Source organism: Hyla sarda, chromosome 6 (assembly GCF_029499605.1).
Source record: "Hyla sarda isolate aHylSar1 chromosome 6, aHylSar1.hap1, whole genome shotgun sequence".
Classification (NCBI taxonomy): domain Eukaryota; kingdom Metazoa; phylum Chordata; class Amphibia; order Anura; family Hylidae; genus Hyla; species Hyla sarda.
In genome coordinates this window covers 112,448,573-112,472,846 of record NC_079194.1, presented here as the reverse complement: position 1 = coordinate 112,472,846, position 24,274 = coordinate 112,448,573, and the positions used below count along the sequence as shown (strand labels likewise).

The 24,274-nt window shown below is 42.9% G+C and overlaps 1 protein-coding gene across 1 annotated transcript in view; it reads right to left on the bottom strand.

Moving 5' to 3' along the window:
- Positions 1-9,757: 9,757 nt before the first annotated feature.
- The window catches only part of LOC130275962 (coiled-coil domain-containing protein 3-like), a 28,685-nt gene continuing 14,168 nt past the window's right edge, over positions 9,758-24,274 (bottom strand). Inside the window, exons 2-3 of the mRNA XM_056524698.1 lie at positions 15,724-15,898; positions 9,758-10,697 (exon numbers count right to left, since the gene is read on the bottom strand). Coding sequence (XP_056380673.1) covers positions 10,407-10,697; positions 15,724-15,898 — 466 coding nt within the window. The 3' untranslated portion in view covers positions 9,758-10,406. The remainder of the gene's footprint in view (positions 10,698-15,723; positions 15,899-24,274) is intronic.

Below are 24,274 nucleotides of genomic sequence, written 5' to 3'. Positions count from 1 at the left end.
GTTTTAGCTCCCTCCTGCCGTATGCGCTCCCGTATGGGAGAAAACGTAGTGTGGACCCAGCCTAACATGCAGATTACAAGCATTGCTATTAGAATCCCTGCTGCAGAGCGTCGATGTGACAACAGGGAGACCATATGGTGTCAAAATTGAAAAGGATAAAGAGATTTTCATGTGATTTTTATTTAATTCGAACTTATTTACATTTTTTGAGTACCCATTCTGGTGAGAATCTAGCTGGCGGTCCTCTGCCAGGCGAGATATCACCTGTTCCAGCCCCTGCCTCTCAGCGCCCCCCTGACTATGAAAATGTGAATGTTTCATTTAATCAGTTATGGTTCATTGCTCCAAGCTGTTTCATTGGATTCTTGTGATAATTCCACAGGTAATATGACGGCCTCAGTCTTGAAAAGATTACATCGATATTTTTAAATTTAACATTTATATTAGACTCCAGAATTTAATGTCCCGGTGTTTACTTTGAATCCCAATCTAACAAGTAGTCACATGGTGGCACAATGACAGAGCCTAAAGGTGGCAGCAACATGAGGAGACCATAATCTGGCAGAATGACATAGCCTGGAATTGGAATTTAAGGTAATGTCCCAGGCCCAGCTGCATCACTAAACCATATAGTTGCAGAATGAAACAGCCTGGAGCAGGCAGCAGCATGAGTAGACACTAGGGCTTCACAATCCCTAAGATTAAAAGATGAATTTTAATATTGAAATTGAAGAATTATGGAATCTATTGCTACCATAAAATATTTGTAGGTAATGTCCCAGGCCGAGAAGCATCAGTAAACCATATATTGGCTGAACAACACAGCCTGGAGGTGGCGAAAGCATGAGGAGACCATATAGTTTCTGAATGGCACAGCCTGGAGGTGGCTGAAGTATGAGGAGACCAAATAGTGGCTGAATGGCACAGCCTGGAGGTGGCTGAAGCATGAAGAGACCATATAGTGTGTGAATGGCATAACCTGGTGTTGGCTGAAGCATGATGAGAGACCAAATAGTAGCTCAATGGCGCAGCCTGGAGTTGGCTGATGCATGAGGAGAGACCAAATAGTGGCTTAATTGCACAGCCTGGAGTTTGTGGCAGCATGAAGAGACCATATAGTGGCTGAATGGCACAGCCTAGAGGTGGCTGAAGCATGAGGAGAGACCATATAGTGTCTGAAAGGCACAGCCTGGAGATGGCTGAAGCATGATGAGACCATATAGTGGCTGAATGGCACAGCCTTGAGTTGGCTGAAGCATGAGGAGACCATATAGTGTCTGAATGGCACAGCCTGGAGGTGGCTGAAGCATGAGGAGACCATATAGTGTGTAAATGGTACAGCCTGGAGGTGGCTGAAGCATGAAGAGATCATATAGTGTGTGAATGGCACAGCCTTGAGTTGGCTGAAGCATGAGGAGACCATATAGTGGCTGAATGGCACAGCCTGGAGGTGGCTGAAGCATAAGGAGACCATAAAGTGGCTGAATGGCACAGCCTGGAGGTGGCTGAAGCATAAGGAGACCATAAAGTGGCTGAATGGCACAGCCTTGAGTTGGCTAAAGCATAAGGAGACCATATAGTGGCTGAACGGCACAGCCTGGAGGTGGCTGAAGCATGAGGAGATACCATATAGTGGCTGAATGAGACCGGAGGTGGCAGCAGCAGAATCAGGAGTACTGAAAGTTACCTGGTGACAGAGTGGTGCGGTGGGTGGCAATACCAGTACCTGGTGACAAACGTGGGTGAAAAAAGGTCTGATGCGGAGGAATGTCTGTAACTGGGGAGCAACGCCTTAAATCTGTTTGGCACTATCCATATTTGTGAAGTGTTGGTGTGGCACCATGGTCAATCTACTCTGATGCATCAGGCACTGGTGGGTGGAAATCCTGGCTGATCCATGCCTGCTTCATCATCACAAAGGTTAGTCTCTCCACATCTTTCATGGACAGAGTTCTCCTTGGGGTTACTATGGCAATCGCCGCACTAAACACCCGCTCTGATGGCACACTACTGGCCGGGCAGGACAGCTTTTCCAGGGCAAACTCTGCTAGTTGCGGCCACAAATCAAGTTTGGCTGCCCAGAAGTCCAGCCGATCTTCAAGGTGTGTTGGCATGGGCATGTCAAGGTATGCCACCACCTGCTGGTTCAGGTCCTGCTCCAGGTCTACCTGCTGCTGATGAGTTGCTTCACTATGTGAGTGAAGAAAGATATTCATCAGCGACTGTAGACTCAAGCTGCTGTGGATGGAGCTGGTACTGTTCCTGCCACCCCACCCCTCCACAGCAGCCATGGCAGTCTGATTTAGACCTGCGAAAGGATGGACAATGGCGCTGATAGGCATCGGCCAACTGACTACATAGGATGCCTCTGTAGTAGGGCAGTTTGTCCTCCCTCTCAGTGGGTGTAAAAAAAAGGCCCTTATTTTGTGACAGTATCGAGGGTCCAATAATTTGGAGAGACAGAAGTCATCCGCTGCTGAATGGTGATAATTCGGCGGTCACTACGCAAGCATCTGAGCATGCATCATGCCATTTGTGCAAGTGACTCGGAGGGAGCCTTCGTCTCCACTGCATACTGCCACGGTGTGTCTGGGTCCTCTGTCTCACCTTCCTCATAACCATCTAGCTCCTCTGGCTGCTCCTGCTCCTCCTCTCCTGTCAGATTGCTAGAAAAACCGCCCATTTGGCAAAACCTAAACTGTGCTCCACTGTGCCCCTCTCCCTCCTCCTGCAGTTCAGACCCCACAGGGCTTATGTGGCCGTGAGATGTAGGCTTCACATCTCCAGTGCCCTGACCAGCCATCATTTCCAACACGTGTTGTAGGAAATGAAGCAGTGGAATTACATTGTTCATCTGGTAATCCTGGCGACTTACTAATAATGTGTCTTCCTCAATGGGCCTGAGCAAACGGACGGTGTCACCTATGAGCTACCACTGATCCACATTGAAGTTACACAAGGGAGTGCCCCTATCCGCTTGAATCATCAAGAAATCGGTGATGGCTTTTCTCTGTTTGTACAGTCGGTCCAACATATGGAGGGTGGAATTTCAACGTGTGGAAATGTCACAAATCAGACTATGTTGTGGGATACCGTTCTGACGCTGCAGCTCAAGGAGGGTGTGCTTTGCGGTGTACGAGTGATGTACGAGTGTACAAGTGCATACAAATATTCCTTCCCATTGTTAGGATGTCTTGCAAATGGGGGGAACACTTCAGGAACAGCTTGACAACCAGATTGAACACGTGTGCCATGCAGGGAGCATGGCTCAGCCTTCCCAGTCACAGCGCATGCAAGGTGTTCTTCCCGTTGTCAGTCACCATGTTTCCCATTTCCAGTTTTCATGTAGTAAGCCATGCTCCAATTTCTTTACAAATGACTTTTAGCAGTGTGACTCCGTTCGCCAAGGCAAACCATGTGAAGAACAGCGTGACACCACTGTGCGCTGCACACATGGTATGCTGAAGGGGCACTGAGACTTGTCTGGGCAGTGGAGGCTGAGGACACGGTGGAGGATGAGGAGGCGGAGTTGCAAACTGTCACAGGACCAACGGGCTCACAGCGTGGAGGAGGAAGCAGCGTGACCTGTCCAAGTTGGGGTTGTGGCTGTGCAGGAACCACATTCACCCAGTGAGCCGTAAAGGACATGTATTGACCCTGACCGTAGTTACAGCTCCAGACGTCAGTGCTGCCGGTTACTTTGGTACACACCGACAGGCTCAAGGAATGGCCCACCTTCTCTTCCACAAAAGGAAGTGCAGGGCTGGTACTGCCATCTTCACAAAGAAATGATGGCTTGGCACTCTCCACCTCGGCTTGGCCCAAGCCATCAGTTCTCTGAAAAGTGCACAGTCCACCACTTGAAAAGGGAGGGACTGCAGCACCAGCAACTTAGACAGGAGCTCATTCAGCTTCTGCGCCGTTGGATTAGTGGGCGCTTACTGTTGTTTCTTAGACATGGCTTCACCAGGGGATTGTTGGCGGAATGACTGACTAAAAGTAGGAGAAGCAGGAGCATCTGGAGTGACAGAAGGAGGGTATGACACACAGCTCCCTTTGGCTAAAGTGGTGGAGCCTTGGCTGGCTGAAATTGGGAGCGGCGTGGCACTGGGTGATGCAGCAGGCTGGACCCCTAAATCGGAGCCACGGTTCTCCCAGGCCGCTTTTTGGTGGCGAAGGATATGTTGCCGCAGGGCCGTGGTGCCAACATTGGGACCCTGGCCATGCTTCGCCTTCTGCCAACATATTTTGCATGTGGCTATGTTAACCTCCTCCGGGTGCTTGATGAAAAACTGCCACACCGCCGAGTAGCTGATTTTCCCACCAACAGTCGCACTAATTGACTGCTATTCCCTGCCATCTCCAGGAACCCCTGTTCCACTACCTCCCGGGAAGGTAGGCTGCCACGAAGCAGGTGGTCTCCCCCGGGCATGTATGGCTCCAGAATTTCCACATCTGCCACCATGCTGACTGCCAACCAGGCTACCACCTTGCTGGCTCAGCTGCTGCCTCACGGGCAACCTGCAACTCTCTTCTCCAGATGATGATGAAGCCCCTTCTGCACCCGGCTACCAATTGCGATCGGCTTCATCATCATCAACAAGTGTCTGCAGGTCATTGATGCCCTCCTCAGGTTCCTCTACAGTGTCTGCTTCAGGACCCTGAATGCTGGCAACAACGCTTCCCACGTCTCTCTCCTCATCACTACTTGCCCGCCTAGCGGAGGAAGCGGTGGATGTCTTCTCCACTTCTTGGCTGGGCAGTAGCTGCTGACTGTCCTCTATTAGATTGTCCTCACTGAATAGTGGAGCCGAACCCACAGCATAAGATACTTCTTTAGGGGAGGGAACAGCATAGGACAGAGGCAATGGGAGGATAGGGACTGCTCCCGGGCCATGCCAACTGAGGGTTGTGTCTGAGGAACCCACCGACTGTTGATTGGGGGTATCAGATGTCACTTGTGATGAAGTGGATGACCGTGTTAACCAATCGATGATGGCAGATGGGTTTCTTATTGAGACACGACCTCTAACTGATACCGGGAGCTCAGGCCTCTTGCTGCGACTTCTGCTGCCACTCGCCCCTAATCTGCTGCGACCTCTGCCTGATAAATTTAGGCCTCTGCCACTCCTCTGTGCATGTCCTGGCACTTCTCTGCCTGACATACTTAGTGTGTATATGAGGGGAGTACAATACGCTTCACTATGCTTAAAACAGTATTTGTCTAGAACATCAGCATGTGAGAACTTTTGGTTGTCCTTTCACAGTATCTAGGCCCATGAGAGTTTACCAGGTACAAAATAGTACACTTCTTAGATGTGGGTATGTGGTATGCACTTATCAGGGCAGGAAAATGCGCTACAGTACACTTAAAAAAGTATCTGAGTAAAACACCAGCCGGTGAGTATTTTTTCCTGGACTTTCACAGTATCTAGGCCCTTGACAGATTAATAGGTAAAACACCAGCCTGTGATTACTTTTGCCTGGACTTTCGCAGTATATAGGCCCTTGACAGATTAACAGGTACAAAATAGTACACTACTTAGATGTAGGTATGTGTTACAGTACACTTAAATATAGTTTTTTTTTTTTTTTTTGAACACCAGCAGTACACAGTCGCTGTGTACTAAACCCAAAATTGCACTCTCTCACAGACTATTAGGAATGGACTGCTGGGTATTATACCATCTACAGACTAGTATAACCAGTAGATGATTTGTTGTAGAACAAAGACACAGAATTGCACTGAAAAATTCTTCCTGCCTCCTCTGCTAAGGTTTATGAAGTTGAGGCAGCTTGTTGAAATGTATGAGGCAACACACAGCTCTCTGCAATACAATGCTGAAGAAAGTAACTGGGTGATTAATGGCTGCAGTAAAAATCCTTTTCAGTGAACAAAAAAAACACTGCTCTCTGTCCACCAGAATGCTGATGTGACTGGGATGTGAAACGCTGCCGCAATAAACTTTTCTGTGTAACACACACAGCGATGTCTGTCCAATCTCTCTGCAGTGTAATAAAAGAAGTGAAGAGCCGCAATATGGCTGCTGATTATATAGGGCTGTGAAATCACAGGGGTGGCTGGCTGCTGATAGGCTGCATCCTGCATGTGATTCAGGGTCATCTCGCCTACCTGCCTTCCCGCCTTGCCTTCCCAGCATTCCTTGCCCCATGTACTGACATGTGGATCCACCATTTGGGGTGCCCTGGAGCCTGGACGGCACTAAATGGAATTTAATGAAGCGATTTGCGTGACTGAATCGTAAAGATTTTGGGTTCGTCAGCTTCAATTCGCTCATCTCTAACTTCCACTATGGGACTCCATTAAACCTATTGCTCAAAAAAAGGTGGAGCGGATGTGGCTGCTTTAAAATAATGTAGCACAAAGTTGGTTGTCTGGTGTCATCTTTTGGGTACGTACACTAGACCTTCATCATTACATCAGTACAGAATAAATATGAATATCCAACACATTTAGGCCAGTCACTTGGCCTTAATCTTGTTTATTCTGCACTATGTAATGATGAAGCTTTTACAATTGGAAATTCAATAAAAAAAGAATAGACATATTTAAAATTTACAAGGATTTCTGAAAATGTCCTGTTTGAAAGATATATGGTCACTTATTCCCCTTATTGTGCCTGCTTTGTTTTAATAACTGTTGCCAATGGTAACGACCCACTGAGATAGGTCGCACATGCTCAGTTGAACGGCAGTCTCCTGAAGGTAATGATGGTTGGTCTCCACTGCACATGCAAGCAAGGGGGATTGTGGGAAAATGTGTGTTCTGTTGCCTGGCAACAACAGGCTCACAGTTCAGAGAAGAAATCTGGAAGTGATTAGATCCATATGGGAAAAGTACAGTACAGGGCCCTTTAACCCCTTAAGGACGCAGGACGTAAATGTACGTCCTGGTGAGGTGGTACTTAACGCACCAGGACGTACATTTACGTCCTAAGCATAACCGCGGGCATCGGAGCGATGCCCGTGTCATGCGCGGCTGATCCCGGCTGCTGATCGCAGCCAGGGACCCGCCGGCAATGGCCGACGCCCGCGATCTCGCGGGCGTCCGCCATTAACCCCTCAGGTGCCGGGATCAATACAGATCCCGGCATCTGCGGCAGTTCGCGATTAAAATGAACGATCGGATCGCCCGCAGCGCTGCTGCGGGGATCCGATCATTCATAACGCCGCACGGAGGTCCCCTCACCTTCCTCCGTGCGGCTCCCGGCGTCTCCTGCTCTGGTCTGTGATCGAGCAGACCAGAGCAGGAGATGACCGATAATACTGATCTGTTCTATGTCCTATACATAGAACAGATCAGTATTAGCAATCATGGTATTGCTATGAATAGTCCCCTATGGGGACTATTCAAGTGTAAAAAAAAATGTAAAAAAATGTAAAAGTAAAAAAAAAGTGAAAAATCCCCTCCCCCAATAAAAAAGTAAAACGTCCGTTTTTTCCTATTTTACCCCCAAAAAGCGTAAAAAACATTTTTTATAGACATATTTGGTATCGCCGCGTGCGTAAATGTCCGAACTATTAAAATAAAATGTTAATGATCCCGTACGGTGAACGGCGTGAACGAAAAAAAATTTAAAAAGTCCAAAATTCCTACTTTTTTAATACATTTTATTAAAAAAAAATTATAAAAAATGTATTAAAAGTTTTTTATATGCAAATGTGGTATCAAAAAAAAGTACAGATCATGGCGCAAAAAATGAGCCCCTATACCGCCGCTTATACGGAAAAATAAAAAAGTTATAGGTCATCAAAATAAAGGGATTATAAACGTACTAATTTGGTTAAAAAGTTTGTGATTTTTTTTAAGCGCAACAATAATATAAAAGTATATAATAATGGGTATCATTTTAATCGTATTGACCCTCAGAATAAAGAACACATGTCATTTTTACCATAAATTGTACGGCGTGAAAACAAAACCTTCCAAAATTAGCAAAATTGCGTTTTTCGTTTTAATTTCCCCACAAAAATAGTGTTTTTTGGTTGCGCCATACATTTTATGATATAATGAGTGATGTCATTACAAAGGACAACTGGTCGCGCAAAAAACAAGCCCTCATACAAGTCTTTGGATGGAAATATAAAAGAGTTATGATTTTTAGAAGGCGAGGAGGAAAAAATGAAAACGTAAAAATTAAATTGTCTGAGTCCTTAAGGCCAAAATGGGCTGAGTCCTTAAGGGGTTAAAGGGGTACGCCGGTAAAAACCTTTTTTTCTTTTAAATCAACTGGTGGCAGAAAGTTAAACATTTTTGTAAATTACTTCTATTAAAAAATCCTAATCCTTCCTGTACTTATTAGCTGCTGAATACTACAGAGGAAATTCTTTTCTTTTTGGAATGCTCTCTGATGACATCGCGAGCACAGTTCTCTCTGCTGATGTTATTATAATAATAATAACGCTTCATTTATTGTTGTCCTTAGTGGGATTTGAACCCAAGTCCCCAGCACTGCAAGGTAGCAGTGCTAACCACTGAGCCACCATGCTGCCCTTAGCATACATCTGCTATGCATCTGCTATGCATGGTTGCTAAAATGGACAGAGATGTCAGCAGAGAGCACTGTGCTCGTGATGTCATCAGTGTTCCAAAAAGAAAGGAATTTCCTCTGTAGCATTCAGCAGCTAATAAGTACTGGAAGGATTAAGATTTTTTTAATAGAAGTAATTTACAAATATGTTTAACTTTCTGCCACAAGTTGATTTAAAAGAAAAAAGGTTTTCACCGGAGTACCCCTTTAAGGTAAAAACTGGCAGCATACTTAATGGGTTAATGACATGTGTCTGCGCAGCACAGCCCACTGCAAAAGTGAACAGCCTTCCATGGGCATGGCTGCATGGACCATAAATCGGCAGCTGTGGCTCTGAAAGCGGCGACGGCTTGTTATGGCCCGTGGCTCCTGCGCAGCCTGGCCCACCAGGCATTTTTGCCCTATGGCCATTCCAGCCCAGACACCCACAACGCCCTCCTTGTCTGCCTCAACACAACCACACCACTAAGGAATTGCAGACATTTTTCCCTTCATTTATTTTTAATTAACTTCTATGGTGCAGGACATCATAGCACTGGAAGGGGAGAAAAGAGGGACCAATCAGAAAGTTGCTGTTGTTTCCACAGATTAAAAAGGGGTTTTACAGGATTAGGAAAATATGACCCATTATTGTAAAAACGATGACATATCTGCCCACAGGCTGTGTGTGCTATTACAGATCATGGCCCTCATTTACTAAGAAAATCGGGTTGTAAGTCTATGTTGCTTTCTTACCCGACTGCTTTTTTCCCCTGGTATTTATTATTATGTCGCATTCTGTTTGTCGCACGAGGGTTTTGTAGGTTTTGGTTTCCAACTCCTCTGAGCTGTCGGGAAAAAATCCACAACAATTCAACAAATTCGGGTTGGAAACCTTAATAAATACGTGGGAAAGCTCAGAAATGTCGGGTAACGACCCTTTTTCGGGTTTGGGAGAATCCACATCGGGTCCGTCGGGAAAAAATGTCGCATAGTGTCGCAGACTGGCGCACGATGTCTGCGACATGGCGCAGACAAAGATGCGACAAAAAAACCCGACAAAAGAGGTTGGGTTTAGAATAGTAAATGAGGGCCCATGTCTATTCACTTTAGTGGAGTTGCACTGCAACATCAGGCACAACCCATGGACAAGCGTGGAGATGTTTTTGGATGAAAGCGGCCATTTTTCTAATGCTGGACAATATTTTTAGTGCATAAATTTACAAAAATATGAAGACACTGACATCATTACAATTCTTGTTTCCTTACTGATCTTTATTGAAGTTTATTGTTCATTTATTATCTACAATGTATATATTGAGGCTTCTGGTTATTTGTTTTTACATTTATGTTTTATAGAAAAGTTATGTGATGTATGGCATATACAATGTCATAATATGGATGCATTTTAAATCAATAGTGTGACCTCAATTATTGGTTCAATTTTTTTTTTCTCAACCAAACTTATATAGCCATAGAACCCTATATTGACAGGGGTGTAACTACCATTGCAACTGGGCCCAGGGGCCTGAGGGGCCCATTAGGTCTCTCTTTTAGATATAAGCAGACCAATACTATAAATGAAGCATTGTAGCAATTTCTGAGACCTCATCAGGATCTATGGTCCGTATTACATTGAGGTGGACCATACAGTAGATGTCATATAACTAGTGGTCTACCCCAACAGACTTCATGCTAAAAAGCTCTTTTATACTTGATGTATACTTACTGCACATAATACTGATTTTTATACATTTGCTGCAGATAAACCATAGCAGATTTATTAAAACATCATTGTGTCCATTCAGTCTTTAGAATTCAGTGCTACTTGATGCCATGTTCCTCCATAACAAGATTCCATTGGATTCAACCTGATTAAGTATCCATATTGTTCCCAGTTGCTTTCTTAGTTGGTCTTGATATGATCTTCTTCTGGATGGTCTGTTTTGGATTATCTTTATGAAGACTTTTGTCTTTTTCCGAGATGTGCTTGGAAAGGACATCTTTCTTATTGTCCTCTGTTGCCTGACGCAAGGCTCGTTTTAGGTTTTTTACTTTCTCTCGAAGATGTGCATTGGCCTTTTCCAAGAACCGAACCTTTTGGGATAATGTTTTTGAGCGTTCCTCCTCCTCTAGTAAGGCTCTTTGTACTGAATCACACATGAGCTTAAAGAAAAAAACAGACAAAAAGTTATTATATCAATGTCTGATTAAATAATGTGTCAAATTGAAGCCCCTTATTTAAGAACACATGGGTTATAAAGTTGGAGACACATTGAACGGAGTTAAGCATTAAAGGGATATTCCAGGACAAAACTTTTTTTTATATATCAACTGGCTCCGGAAAGTTAAACAGATTTGTAAATTACTTCTATTAAAAAATCTTAATCCATCCAATAGTTATTAGCTTCTGAAGTTGAGTTGTTTTTTTCTGTCTAACTGCTCTCTAATGACTCACGTCCCAGGAGCTGTGCAGTTCCTAGCACAGCTCCCGGGACGTGACATCATCATTGAGCAATTAGACAGAAAACTTCAGAAGCTAATAACTATTGGAAGGATTAAGATTTTTTTTAATAGAAGTCATTTACAAATCTGTTTAACTTTCCGGAGCCAGTTGATATATATATAAAAAGGCTTTGCCTGGGATACCCCTTTAAGAAGATGGATAATGCTGTACTAAATATACTTTATCTTTAGAAGCTGGAGAAACTAGTCAAATATTCCACATTTAGAATTCTTGGAAAAAATTGTAAAGTTATATAAGATTTTATAAAACATTTAAGATGTTAAGAGACACAAACAAGTAGAACCGGTGAGTGTGGTATTCTTTTCTTATTTGTATATTGCTATGTATATACGCATCCCATGTCCCGCACCCCGTACCAGGAACCAGGTTCAGTTCATAGCCCCTGATCTGAAGAGGTCCCTGAGTGGTGCCGCCGCACCTGTTGGTTCTACCGGTGAGTGCGGTATTCTTTTCTTCTTTGGATATTGCTATTAAGATGTTAAGATCCTCAAAAAATGCATCATATATTTTTTTCCAAATCAAAAGAGTTTTTATTAAAGAAATCAATGCAAAACAAAGAGCATATTACAGAGAAATTTCAAGAAAATATGCAGAGGCTTGGTGGGTCTAACAAGTCTAGCCAATGCTCTATAAAAAAAAAGAGAAATAATAATAATAATATATATATATACAAAAATAACAGAGCTCGCAGGAGCAAGCAAAGGCTGAAGGATAATGGATTTGTAGCAAGAAGGATGGGAAGCGGGGATAGGGCATAGGCCATGACCAGAAAAAATGTGAAGCCCCACTAATTTGGTCAACTTCAGACTAGGTACATGGGGTAAATCCAATGACCAGGGAACCTGGACCAAGACAAAGAGAAAGCGAGCAACAAAAATGTGGAACGACAAAGATACAAAAAACGAGAAAAGGGAGGACAAAGAAGAAAAGACAAGGAAGAAGAGGAGAAGGAGATAAGAAGGACCAGGGGGGGAGCCAAGCGTACAGATCAATAAAGAGAGCATAGAAAGAGGCTTGAACAAGGTAATCCCAGCCTGTCGTGAACATCATGTATTTTAAAAAAAGAGTCTCAAAATTGTGTAATAAATATTTTTTTTTGTTTATATACACCAAACCACAGGGCCGTAGCTCGGGGTAAAACACCCCTATTTAGATACCCCTAAAATATAACTTTTCATTTATACTATTATAAAACACGATATTATAACCCAGAGATATTAAAATTGACGCCAGATGGGTAATGTATTAGTAATGTATGACAGGGTGTAAAAAACCCTCATATTCCAGAATCTATGGTACTGCAGATACCCAACAACCCAATCTGGAAATCGTTAAAATAAATGCACTAGATTGCCAGCCTCTACATGTTTCGCCATTACAACAGCATTCTTAAGAGGCAAACAGTGGCAATGGAAGACAAAAAATGGCGGAGGGGCTTTTTATAGACCTCCCCTATGACCTCACATTTAATCGTCCAGGTCACTGGACCAATGAGGGATAAGATGACAAATACAGTCCATTGTAAACCAATAAGGTCCAAGCTTCTCTATTTACTTCCTAGGTGACATTTCTTAGTATGCCAATCACATTGAGTCAGTGTACGCACATCTGCAAAAATGGTCCTGTTCCATGTACTGGCGTCATATAATTGCGCCAACCACGTGGCTGACCTCACTCCGCCGCGCCGAGCATGATAGTTCATGCCACCGGCAATCTCTGATGTCCTCATACTGTGCGCTACTACTGCGCTTGCGTCAGCAGCCTGCGCATGTCAACATGGAGAACTTCTATTCTCTCATCTTCTGATAGTGTCAGTGCACCCATATTAAGCCCATTAAATACTTGAACAACATTGTGTTATGTTATCTTGTACTTACCTGTATAGCACATTAGACACCTGAATAACATTATATTATGTTGTTAATTTATGTTAATAGCAGGATCTCCGTTATTTACAAACAACTTTATTAGTCTGTTAGCTAAAAAATCTGGAGGTCATAATGACTGAACAACAGTAATGGTTAGATTAGAGGTTTTTCTAGCCTCAATAGAGACTAAGTCCAAATACATGTGCTGTGCGCATCTGCAACAGTGAAAGTGCAGACACAGGCGCACTGACACTATCAGGAGATCAGAGAATAGAAGTTCTCCATGAACACTAATTGACATGCGCAGACTCCTGAAGCAAGCACAGTATAAGGACATCGGGGATTGCCGGCGGCATGAACTGTCATGCACGGTCAGACGGAATGAGGTAAGCAATGTGGTGGGCGCAATTATATGACGCCAGTACACGGAACAGGAACATTTTTGCTGATATGAGTACACTGACTCAACTTGACTGGCATACTAAGAAATGTAACGTAGGAAGTAAATAGAGAAGCTTGGACCTTATTGGTTTACAATGGACTGCATTTGTCATCTTATCCCTTATTGGTCCAGTGACTTGGACAATTAAATGTGAGGTCATAGGGGATGTCTATAAAAAGCCCCTCCGCCATTTTTTTGTCTTCTATTGCCACTATTTGCCTCTTGAGAACACAGTTGTAATGGCAAAACAAATAGAGGCTGGCAATCGAGTGCATTTATTTTAACGATTTCCAGATTGGGTTGTTCCAGATTCTGGAACGTGAGGGTTTACACCCTGTCATACATTACTAATGCATTACCCATCTGGCATCAATTTTAATATCTCTGGGTTATAATATCATGTTTTATAATAGTATACATTAAAAGTTATATTTTAGGGGTATCTAAATAGGGGTGTTTTACCCCGGGTCATAGCCCGGGGGTTTGGTGTATATAAATTGAGAGGGCCCTTATGCCCTTTTGGGTAATTTGGCATATAAATATTTTTTGTGAACACCTCATGAAATGTGTCAAGTTTTAAGAACCTGTTTTATCCACTGCTTGTAGCTCACCAATGGCAGCTTTGTTAGGGAATGGATTAAATCTTCTTCTTACAGCGACGCCTCCTGTCTTCTTCTGTTGCTCTGCTAGATTGGGTTACAGCTATCCTTCTGTACATGAACGGTGGCATCGGGTTGCCAAGGCAACCCAGAACCTGAAGATGACCTTGTGGGCTATTTAAAGTATACTTCAGCTGGCACATTTTGAAGGATTATTTGAGGGTTCATCCTTCCTTTGTTCCCATTTGTGTTTATTGCCAAGGCATCTAAATTCTGAATCAGGCATTGAGTTTGTTTCTGACCATGCTCCTGCCTTGTCATTTAATTTGCCTGCCTAGTATCTGTTCTAGTCCTAGTTCTATCTTTTGGCTGAATATTCCTAGTTTATCCTCTGACTGATTTCCTGATGACAATCCCTAGCCCTTTTTATGACCATTTTGGAAAGCCTCCTGGACTATAATCAAGAACACCAGAAAACTAGTTTTTCCATGTCAGCCGCCACCAAAAGGTTTGTGGCTTAGAGAATCCATATTCCTATATATGACTGTATCAGCTCGGATATGTGTCATGTTGAATAAAGATGCAGGGAGCTGGATAAGATCTACAAACACTATCTTACTCCATGTAAAGTAGCTATAGATGAAAGGTGTCAAACTTTAGAGTTGTTGGACAAGACTCTTGTTGTTTGGAAATTCCATGAAGTGTGTTAGGTTGTAAGAAACTAAAGAAGACTCTATAAAATGATTCAAAAAGTAAGAAGTTGGAAATGTCAACAGGTTATGTGAAGTGAAAAATAAGCTGAAGAATACCCTTTGAATTGTAATGTAATAAAGTTGGGGCGCCCAGAAGAAGCCTTAAGTGGTGAAACGTTGGCTGACGGAGGTCTGGCACACACAGTTATTTGGTCAGCTTGGTAATTACATTTATTTTCATACACTGGTACTTGTGTTAGGCAGGTTGTTTTTCTGTATTGCTCTATATCTTAAACTACTGGGACGCCTCACGCATGTATAGTATTTATTGCACTGTGGGTTATTATATTTATTCCTTTTCCCACTTTATTTGGTTATTACATTGGGCTTTTTGTCAAGGTGTCCCATTTATATTATGGTTATAGCTATACTTATTACAGCAACTTATACCTACCAGACTCTCCTTCTTCTTTTGCCTCTGTGGCTATTGAGTGGTATTCCGGCTCATATACACATGTATACATTTTTGAAGTGATTTTAAATGTATGTTTTTTTGCATTTATGTTACAAAAATTTCTGAAATTTTTTGAAAATTGATCTACATACGCTTTGTTCTTTCTTGTTTATATCCTCTATTTGCATAGGATCTATTATATATTTTAGGGGACCCTAGTGTATTATGTTATATGTATTAAGAAGTCACAGTTGACTCCATGGTGAATGTAAGGTTTAGAAGACTTAATGAAAGGTGTTAAACAATATGAATAAAGAGAATACTCCAAGTTTTAGGAAGCTGAAAGGCTGGAGAAGACTCTATGAAATGTATTCAGAAGCTGGAGCAGAATTTAGGAAGATATAAAAAAGTAGAGAGGAGATGACATGTGTTACATCAAATGAGTCAGACTTTCTCAAGATACTATAGAAGACTTGACTGTGATAAGGAACAAAAGGGAAGAAACAGGCGGACCAACAGGCAGGAGACAACATTTAAGCAAAGTGGCACCAAACTCAAGAAGATACATCACGATTGGAAACTATCACAGAGCAGTTGTTTGTCGCCTCACCCTGCTGTCCTCTTGAGCTTCCCAGTCTGGGGAGTAGATCTGTGGATCTATCCCAGCTGCACAGTTGGAGAACTGGAATATACTTGCAAATATGCGATTGTTTTCTGGTGTGTTGGGAAAGATGGGATCTTGAAAATTGACTCCATGTGGAAGGAGATTATAATTTTCATCCATCCTAATGGAAAGAACAGAAGAGATATTAGATAGAAGGCCCACTGAACAAACAGAACTTTATCAGTACAAAACATGACTGAGTAAAAAGTAGATTTTTTTTCTTGCTTTTGGGTGGAAAGTGCTGAAATACAGACACAAGATTCTCTCTGCACTTATTTAAAGGGGTACTCCACTGCTCAGTGTTTGGAACAAATTGTTCCCGAGCCGGCGCCGGGAGCAGCAGAGTACCCCTTTAAGTAGTTAAGCTATGTCAAGGTCTAAATTTCAAGGATAATAAACACTTTAAGAAAAAAAATTCCAATGGCAGAAACCGAGAGGTTTGGGAGAACCCACATGAGGACTACTATACATACAGTACATGATCTGCAAAATAATGCACTCTGATGTACACTGCTCAAAAAAATAAAGGGAACACTAAGATAACACAACCTAGATCTGAATGAATGAACTAATCGTATGAAATACTTTCGTCTTTACATAGTTGAATGTGCTGACAACAAAATCACACAAAAATTATCAATGGAAATCAAATTTATCAACCCATGGAGGTCTGGATATTGAGTCACACTCAAAATCAAAGTGGAAATCCACACTGCAGGCTGATCCAACTTTAATGTAATGTCCTTAAAACAAGTCAAAATGAGGCTCAGTAGTGTGTGTGGCCTCCATGTGCCCGTATGACCTCCCTACAACTCCTGGGCATGCTCCTGATGAGGTGGCGGACAGTCTCCTGAGGGATGTCCTCCCAGACCTGGACTAAAGAACCCGCCAACTCCTGGACAGTCTGTGGTGCAACATGGCGTTGGTGGATAAAGTGAGACATGATGTCCCAGATGTGCTCAATCGTATTCCGGTCTGGGGAACGGGCAGGCCAGTCCATAACATCAATGCCTTTCTCTTGCAGGAACTGCTGACACACTCCAGCCACATGAGGTCTAGCATTGTCTTTCATTAGTAGGAACCCAGGGCCAACCGCACCAGCATATGGTCTCACAAGGGGTCTGAGGATCTCATTTCATTACCTAATGGCAGTCAGGCTACCTCTGGCAAGCACATGGAGGGCTGTGCTGCCCCCCAAAGAAATGCCACCCCACACCATTACTGACCCACCGCCATACCGGTCATGCTGGAGGATGTTGCAGGCAGCAGAACGTTCTTCACATCTGTCACATGTGCTCAGTGTGAACCTGCTTTCATCTGTGAAGAGCACAGGGCGCCAGTGGCGAATTTGCCAATCTTTGTGATCTCTGGCAAATGCCAAACGTCCTGCATGGTGTTGGGCTGTAAGCACAACCCCCACCTGTGGATGTCGGGCCCTCATACCAACCTCATGGAGTCTGTTTCTGACCATCTGAGTGGACACATGCACATTTGTGGCCTGCTGGAGGTCATTTTGCAGGACTCTGGCAGTGCTTCTCCTGCTCCTCCTTGCACAAAGGTGGAGGTAGCGGTCCTGCTGCTGGGTTGTTGCCCTCCTACGGTCTCCTCCAGATCTCCTGATGTACTGGCCTGTCTCCTGGTAGCGCCTCCATCCTCTGGACACTACGCTGACAGACACAGCAAACCTTCTTGCCACAGCTTGCATTGATGTGCCATCCTGGATGAGCTGCACTACCTGAGCCACTTGTGTGGGTTGTAGACTCCATATCATGCTACTACTAGAGGGAAAGCACTGCCAGCATTCAAAAGTGACCAAAACATCAGCCAGGAAGCATAGGAACTGAGAAGTGGTCTGTGGTCACTACCTGCCAAACCACTCCTTTATTGGGATTGTCTTGCTAATTGCCTATAATTTCCACCTGTTGTCTGTTCCATTTGCACAACAGCATGTGAAATTGATTGTCAACCAGTGTTGCTTCCTGAGTGGACAGTGTGATTTCACAGAAGTGTGATTGACTTGGAATTACATAGTGTTGTTTAGTTCCCTTTATTTTTTTGAGCAGTGTATGAAAGTGACATGATGAAAATGTTGTTCACACTGGTGTGGTGCTGTGCAGTGTCCGTTGCTGCCGTGGCATGTCTATGGGGAGGCGCGGCCCTAAGACTTGTCTGACTGGCATTGGGGCTGCTCTGTCAGTGGGTCATTCCCCCCCTGTGGGTACTGGTGTTGCGGCGGTGGTGGTCGCCGCCTAGTGCTATGCCATTTTATGCTAGGCATGTTAGGGACCCACTCTAAATAGGTGGCCTTGACATGGCGAGAGGGCTTGTACTTTTTGATCAAAATGTATACTAACAACCTGTTGGTTTTTGAATTTATGCTGAGAAGCAAGTAGATCAAAATACAAAATGTGGATGTGACTTGATGAAAATGTTCTGCTTACAACAGGGGATTGGATATAGGGGGTATTGAAGTGGCACTAGAGAACTGGTGCATGAGAAGACCCAAAGGCACATGGTAGGTGGGACCCTGTTACAAATGTAGTTTTGGTATTAAGGAGCTTCAAGTTACAGTACATGCTTAAAGGATGACCCAGATCTACCGTGCTCAAGAACTCTGAAACTCTTGGGCCACAATACAAAATGTGTAACAAGTCCCCTACCGCACCTACCGTGTGTCATTCATATTACTGTGTCTTTTTGTGACAGAGAGGTGTTAATGCCCCCTTTAGGGAACCAGGGCCAAGTAGAACTGCTATGTATGCACCATTTTTAGCAATTCCCTTGCCCTGACCCAATGGAGGAAAAGAGGCCAATGAAAATCAGGAGCAGTGGTGCTGAAGAGTGTGGCGGTGGAGTGTCCAGAGGAAAATCAATATCAGTGCAATAAAGACAAATACAGAAGAACCGCTCATCCTTCCAGATGAATGAACAAACAATCTATATGTCTTATAAGGCAATGAGCTATGAAAGCTACCGGGACAATGGACAGACTGGGTGAGGGACATGGTATGTGTTTGGAGCCCGGAAGAGGGGATAGATACCTCAAATTAAGACAAACCTGAGATACCCCAGAAGAAGTCAATGAATTATGCATTCATAACTGATCCAGTGTTTTATACCAATGCAAAATGGTCCTGAAAACTTTGGCTGCAGGGTTATATGGCATGCTACAGCTTGTATTCAGGATCACTTATGGTCACGGTTCAGACTAGCTTCCAGATACAGAGCTAAGTAAAAAGTTTGCCACACATTAACAGTCAGAGTTTCCTGCATATGCTAACACACAGAGTCTCTGGTAATTCTAGCTCTTTATTTTGTCTGGCACAAAAGTGAAGCCTGAGATACACGGCCGGCACACACACAGACAGGCACATTCTCAGTGCAGAAATCCAAGCTAGAAATGTGTTATGTATCAACCTGCAAGTCATAAGGAGTCCCAAAGGGAGCCAAGCGCAGCTTCCTGCCCAGAGATTGAATACTTACAGCAATTCTATACTGATGGGAAACAGAACATACAGGAGCCAAAGGGGGAGAAAAGAAGCAAAAAGTGTTGCATACAAGAGGAAGAGGAATAATGTGTCTTATTATACCAAAACAAATATAATATTTGCCATTATTAAAGCATGCTTTTATCTAGGGACAAGAGTACTGCCCCCTATGTACAATTATAACAATCTTACTATAATACGTGCACTATAATATGGCCCCATATGTACAAGAATATAACTACTATAAAATTGCCCCCTACATAAAAGAATATAACTAATATATTGACAAAGGCCTTGTGAGAAGGCTGAAACGTCGCAACCTCTGATGTTTTGGTGAATGAAGCCACGCATACCCTGGAGTGCTGCTGTTTTTCTGCATATGCATTTGGGACTTGGGACCGAGTCAACCAGCTAGCGCCACAGTCAACCCGGTTGTGCTGCCCACTTTTCTTTTTATATATATATATATATATATATATATATATATATATATATATAAATATATACAGTCATGGCCATAAATGTTGGCACTCCTGAAATTTTTTAAGAAAATGAAGGATTGCGGTAACACATGTTTTGCTATACACATGTTTATTCCCTTTGTGTGTATTGGAACTAAACCAAAACAGGGAGGAAAAAAAGCAAATTGGACATAATGTCACACCAAACTCCAAAAATGGGTTGGACAAAGTTATTGGCACCCTTAATATTTGGTTGCACACCCTTTGGAAAAAATAACTGAAATCAGTCGCTTCCTATAACCATCAATAAGCTTCTTACACCTCTCAGCCGGAATGTTAGACCACTCTTCCTTTGCAAACTGCTCCAGGTCTCTCTTATTGGAAGGCGCCTTTTCCCAACAGCAATTTTTAGATCTCTCCACAGGTGTTCAATGGGATTTAGATCTGGATACATTCAAGGTACCCAGTGCCAGAGGCGGCAAAACAACCCCAAAACATCATTGAACCTCCACCATATTTCACTGTAGGTACTGTGTTCTTTTCTTTGTAGGCCTCATTACGTTTTCGGTAAACAGTAGAATGATGTGCATACCAAAAAGCTCTATCTTGGTCTCATCTGTCCATAAGACATTTTCGCAGAAGGATTTTGGCTTACTCAAGTTCATTTTGGCAAAATGTAGTCTTGCTTTTTTATGTCTCTGTGTCAGCAGTGGGGTCCTCCTAGGTCTCCTGCCATAGCATTTCCTTTATTTTAAATGTCGATGGATAGTTTGCGCTGATACTGATGCTCCCTGAGCCTGCAGGACAGCTTTAATATCTTTGGAACTTGTTTGGGGCTGCTTATCCCCAATCCGGACTATACTTTGTTGACGCCCACGCCCAGGGAGATTAGCCACAGTGCCATGGGTTGCAAACTTCTTGATAATGTTGCGCACTGTGGACACAGGCAAATCTAGATCTCTGGAGATGGACTTGTAACCTTGGGATTGTTGATATTTTTCCACAATTTTGGTTCTCAAGTCCTCAGACAGTTCTCTTCTCCTCTTTCTGTTGTCCATGCTTAGTGTGGCACACACAGACACACAATGCAAAGACTAAGTGAACTTCTCTCCATTTTATCTGCTTTCATGTGTGATTTTTATTTTGTCCACACCTGTTACTTGCCCCAGGTGAGTTTAAAGGAGCATCACATGCTTGAAACAATCTTATTTTTCCACAATTTTGAAAGGGTGACAATAATTTTGTCCAGCTCATTTTTGGAGTTTGGTGTGACATTATATCCAATTTGCTTTTTTCCTCCCTTTTTTGTTTAGTTCCAATACACACAAAGGGAATAAACATGTGTATAGCAAAACATGTGTTACTGCAATCCCTTTCTGTGAGAAATATTTCATTTTCTGGCCAACATTTACGGCCATGACTGTAACTACTATATGCCATGCACTGGTCAGTATGCAGTATACTGCCTCCTATGTACAAGAATATAATTACTATAATATTGTCCCTATGTACAAGAATATAACTACTATAATACTGCCCCCCATGTACAAGAATATAACTACTATAATACTGCCCCTATGTACAAGAATATCACTACTATAATACTGCCCCTATGTACAAGAATATAACTACTATAAAACTGCCCTCTATGTACAAGAATATAACTACTATAATACTGCCCCCATGTACAAGAATATAACTACTATAATACTGCCCTCTATGTACAAGAATATAACTACTATAATACTGCCCCTATGTACAAGAATATCACTACTATAATACTGCCCCTATGTACAAGAATATAACTACTATAATACTGCCCCCTATGTACAAGAACATAACTATTATTATACAGCTCCCTATGTACAAGAATATAACTACTATAATACTGCTCCCTATGTACAAGAACATAACTATTATTATACAGCTCCCTATGTACAAGAACATAACTATTATTATACAGCTCCCTATGTACAAGAATATAACCATTATTATACAGCTCCCTATATACAAAAATATAACTACTGTATGCCATGCACTGGTCAGTATGCAGTCTACAGAGATAATTGGGGGGGGGTTTATCAAAGTTATCTATTTTCCGGATAAATATAGACCAACCTACATAGCGTAAGGCCGGTCTTTTGTATGCCTAATTTATCAAACGTCGCGCGGCTCTTGATAAATTCTGCGCACGGACTTCGGGAACTACGGTTTAGACTGTATTTACATCTGCTTCAGCATGGTCTGACTTTTCAGCATACTTTCACCCAATGCAAATTTTTGCCGAAAAGTCGCAATCGATAAATTCAGCACCAATGCATTTTTCCTATTAAAATTAGCCAAGAATGCATCATGAACTAAAAATCCTCTGAAGTAAAAGTCGCAAAAAGTATGTATTTAGACTGCGACTTTCTATGCGACAATTTTAGATGGGAAAAAACAGTCTAAATCCTTTGATAAATCTCCCCCAATGTCTCTTCCTTTCTGCAGCATAGTCTAAAGCAATGGTCTGCAAACCAGAGTAAGCTATTGTGAAGCTACAACTCCCAGAATGTCCTGAGTGCCGTCAATGTCACCAGCCCATTAGGAAAATAAAATGCAGCTGGACAGTTCTTCTATCTCTATCTAGGTTCTCGATGCCTTGGGTTCACGGGGCTCCAGTACATCTGTAGGACAAACTTGCCCTGTCCACCCCCTAGCCATAGGATTACGCTGCATTCCTGAGGGATTTATCAGCTTTTTATTTTGCAAAGTTGTTTTACGTTTGATCCTAAGTATTGGTTAAATATTAAGATGGGCGCTGTCAGCTAGACTTAGTGTCCAGTCTCCTGCATGTCTGCATGCTGTATGGCCTTCACATAAGGAAATACCATTAAGATCTACATGCATGGCTTTAAGTTACAGCAAAACTATTTATTTAGAGTACAGTAAAAATTGTAAAAATAGTACAGTATGTAAATAAAATTCCACACTTGACCCTAACTTCATGAAATTACATCAGCTACATTCATTTCCATTGGAAGGAGGAGAAGCTAGCTACTTCCTCCCTTATGAATGACACCACTGAACTAGATTTCCTGACATATATATGTGTGTGTGTGTGTGTATATATATTTTTTTTATCTTGTCTTTAAATTTGATAGCCCCCCATCCCTCATCTAAGCACTTACACTGCTCTCTGACTCTGTGGCACGGCGGTGAGTGTCGGCTCTGATAAACAATGGAGCAGCAGCCATTTTAGCGTGGCCAAAAATCACTGCGTCATATTGCAGTGATCGTGCTGCATCACAGTGCAACCTACCACAGTGGCCGTAACCCAAGATGGAATTCGTGTGAGTGTTAGGGCAGGGTTATGGTCATGGGTGGGTTGCAACTAGATCCCATTTACTTACTTAAAGGGGTATTCCAGCCATAGACATCTTATCCCCTATTTAAAGGATGGGGATAAGATGTCTGATTGGGGGGGGGGGGGGGGCTGCTGGGGACCCCTGCGATCTCCGAGAAGTATCTGTCTTTCCGTGACGGGCTGCTGCTCCAGTCTCGGAAACCTCTGGGTTTCCAGGATTGGAGACGTGATGTCACACCATGCCCCCTCAATTCATGTCTAATGGGGCGTGCTGCACAGAGATCGCGGGGGTTCAAGCAGCCCCCCCCCCTCCCCACAATCAGACATCTTATCCTCCATCCAATGACATTCTTAATTTTTACATTTTGCTATGTTGCGGTCTTGCGCTAAAATAAAACAAATTACGTTTTCAACATCATACTGCACTCCATAAGAGGATCTGCTGAGTAAAATGGCAGAAAATCCCTAAATCCAGATGTGCAAACCTTGTGACATTATCCCCAAGAAGGTTGTAACTGTGCGAAAAGCACTTCAACTAAATACTGGGTAAAGGGAATGCTAGGGGCCCGGAGCCCTAAGTGAAGGGCCACATGGGAGGCGCCTCCATCTCTGGGAGTAGTTGGGAAGTAAGGGGTAAATAAAAAATAAAAATAAAAAATAAAAATGGTATTTGTTATATATGCTGGTTTTGTTTGAATACAGGTGGGTGCTGATTGGTCACTCACCTGTATCTGGGCAGATGTTCCTGGCCAGATGTACAGCTGGCCTTGGATTGGTCGCTGGGCAACGGCGGGAACTTTCTGTGTTTATAAATGTTGGTGCAGCTCCTGGTTCCAGTCAGAAGCCGGCGAGTCAAGTAAAGAAGAACCGCCGCCCACCCACCCCCCCCCTTGTTTTTTTTTTTCTTATTTGCCTTTTTGTCGTGGTCAGAGGTTGTTAAACAGGGTGTCACCCAGCTAGGCTGGGCGGACAGGTGGTAAAATTCCCATTGGTTTTAATATTTATTATTAAGTTTATTATTATGTTATGTTATTGGTTTTCTTAATAAACGAGGACCGCGGCCTGTTTATCCAAAATTAGTGTGGGTATCTTTATTCTTAGTTTAGTGTTTAGTGTTCATTTTTATAATATTATCTCCTCCCTGGGTATGGAGGCTAGCCCTCCCATGAAAACTTATGTCAATAGTTTCCTTTTTTTATTAC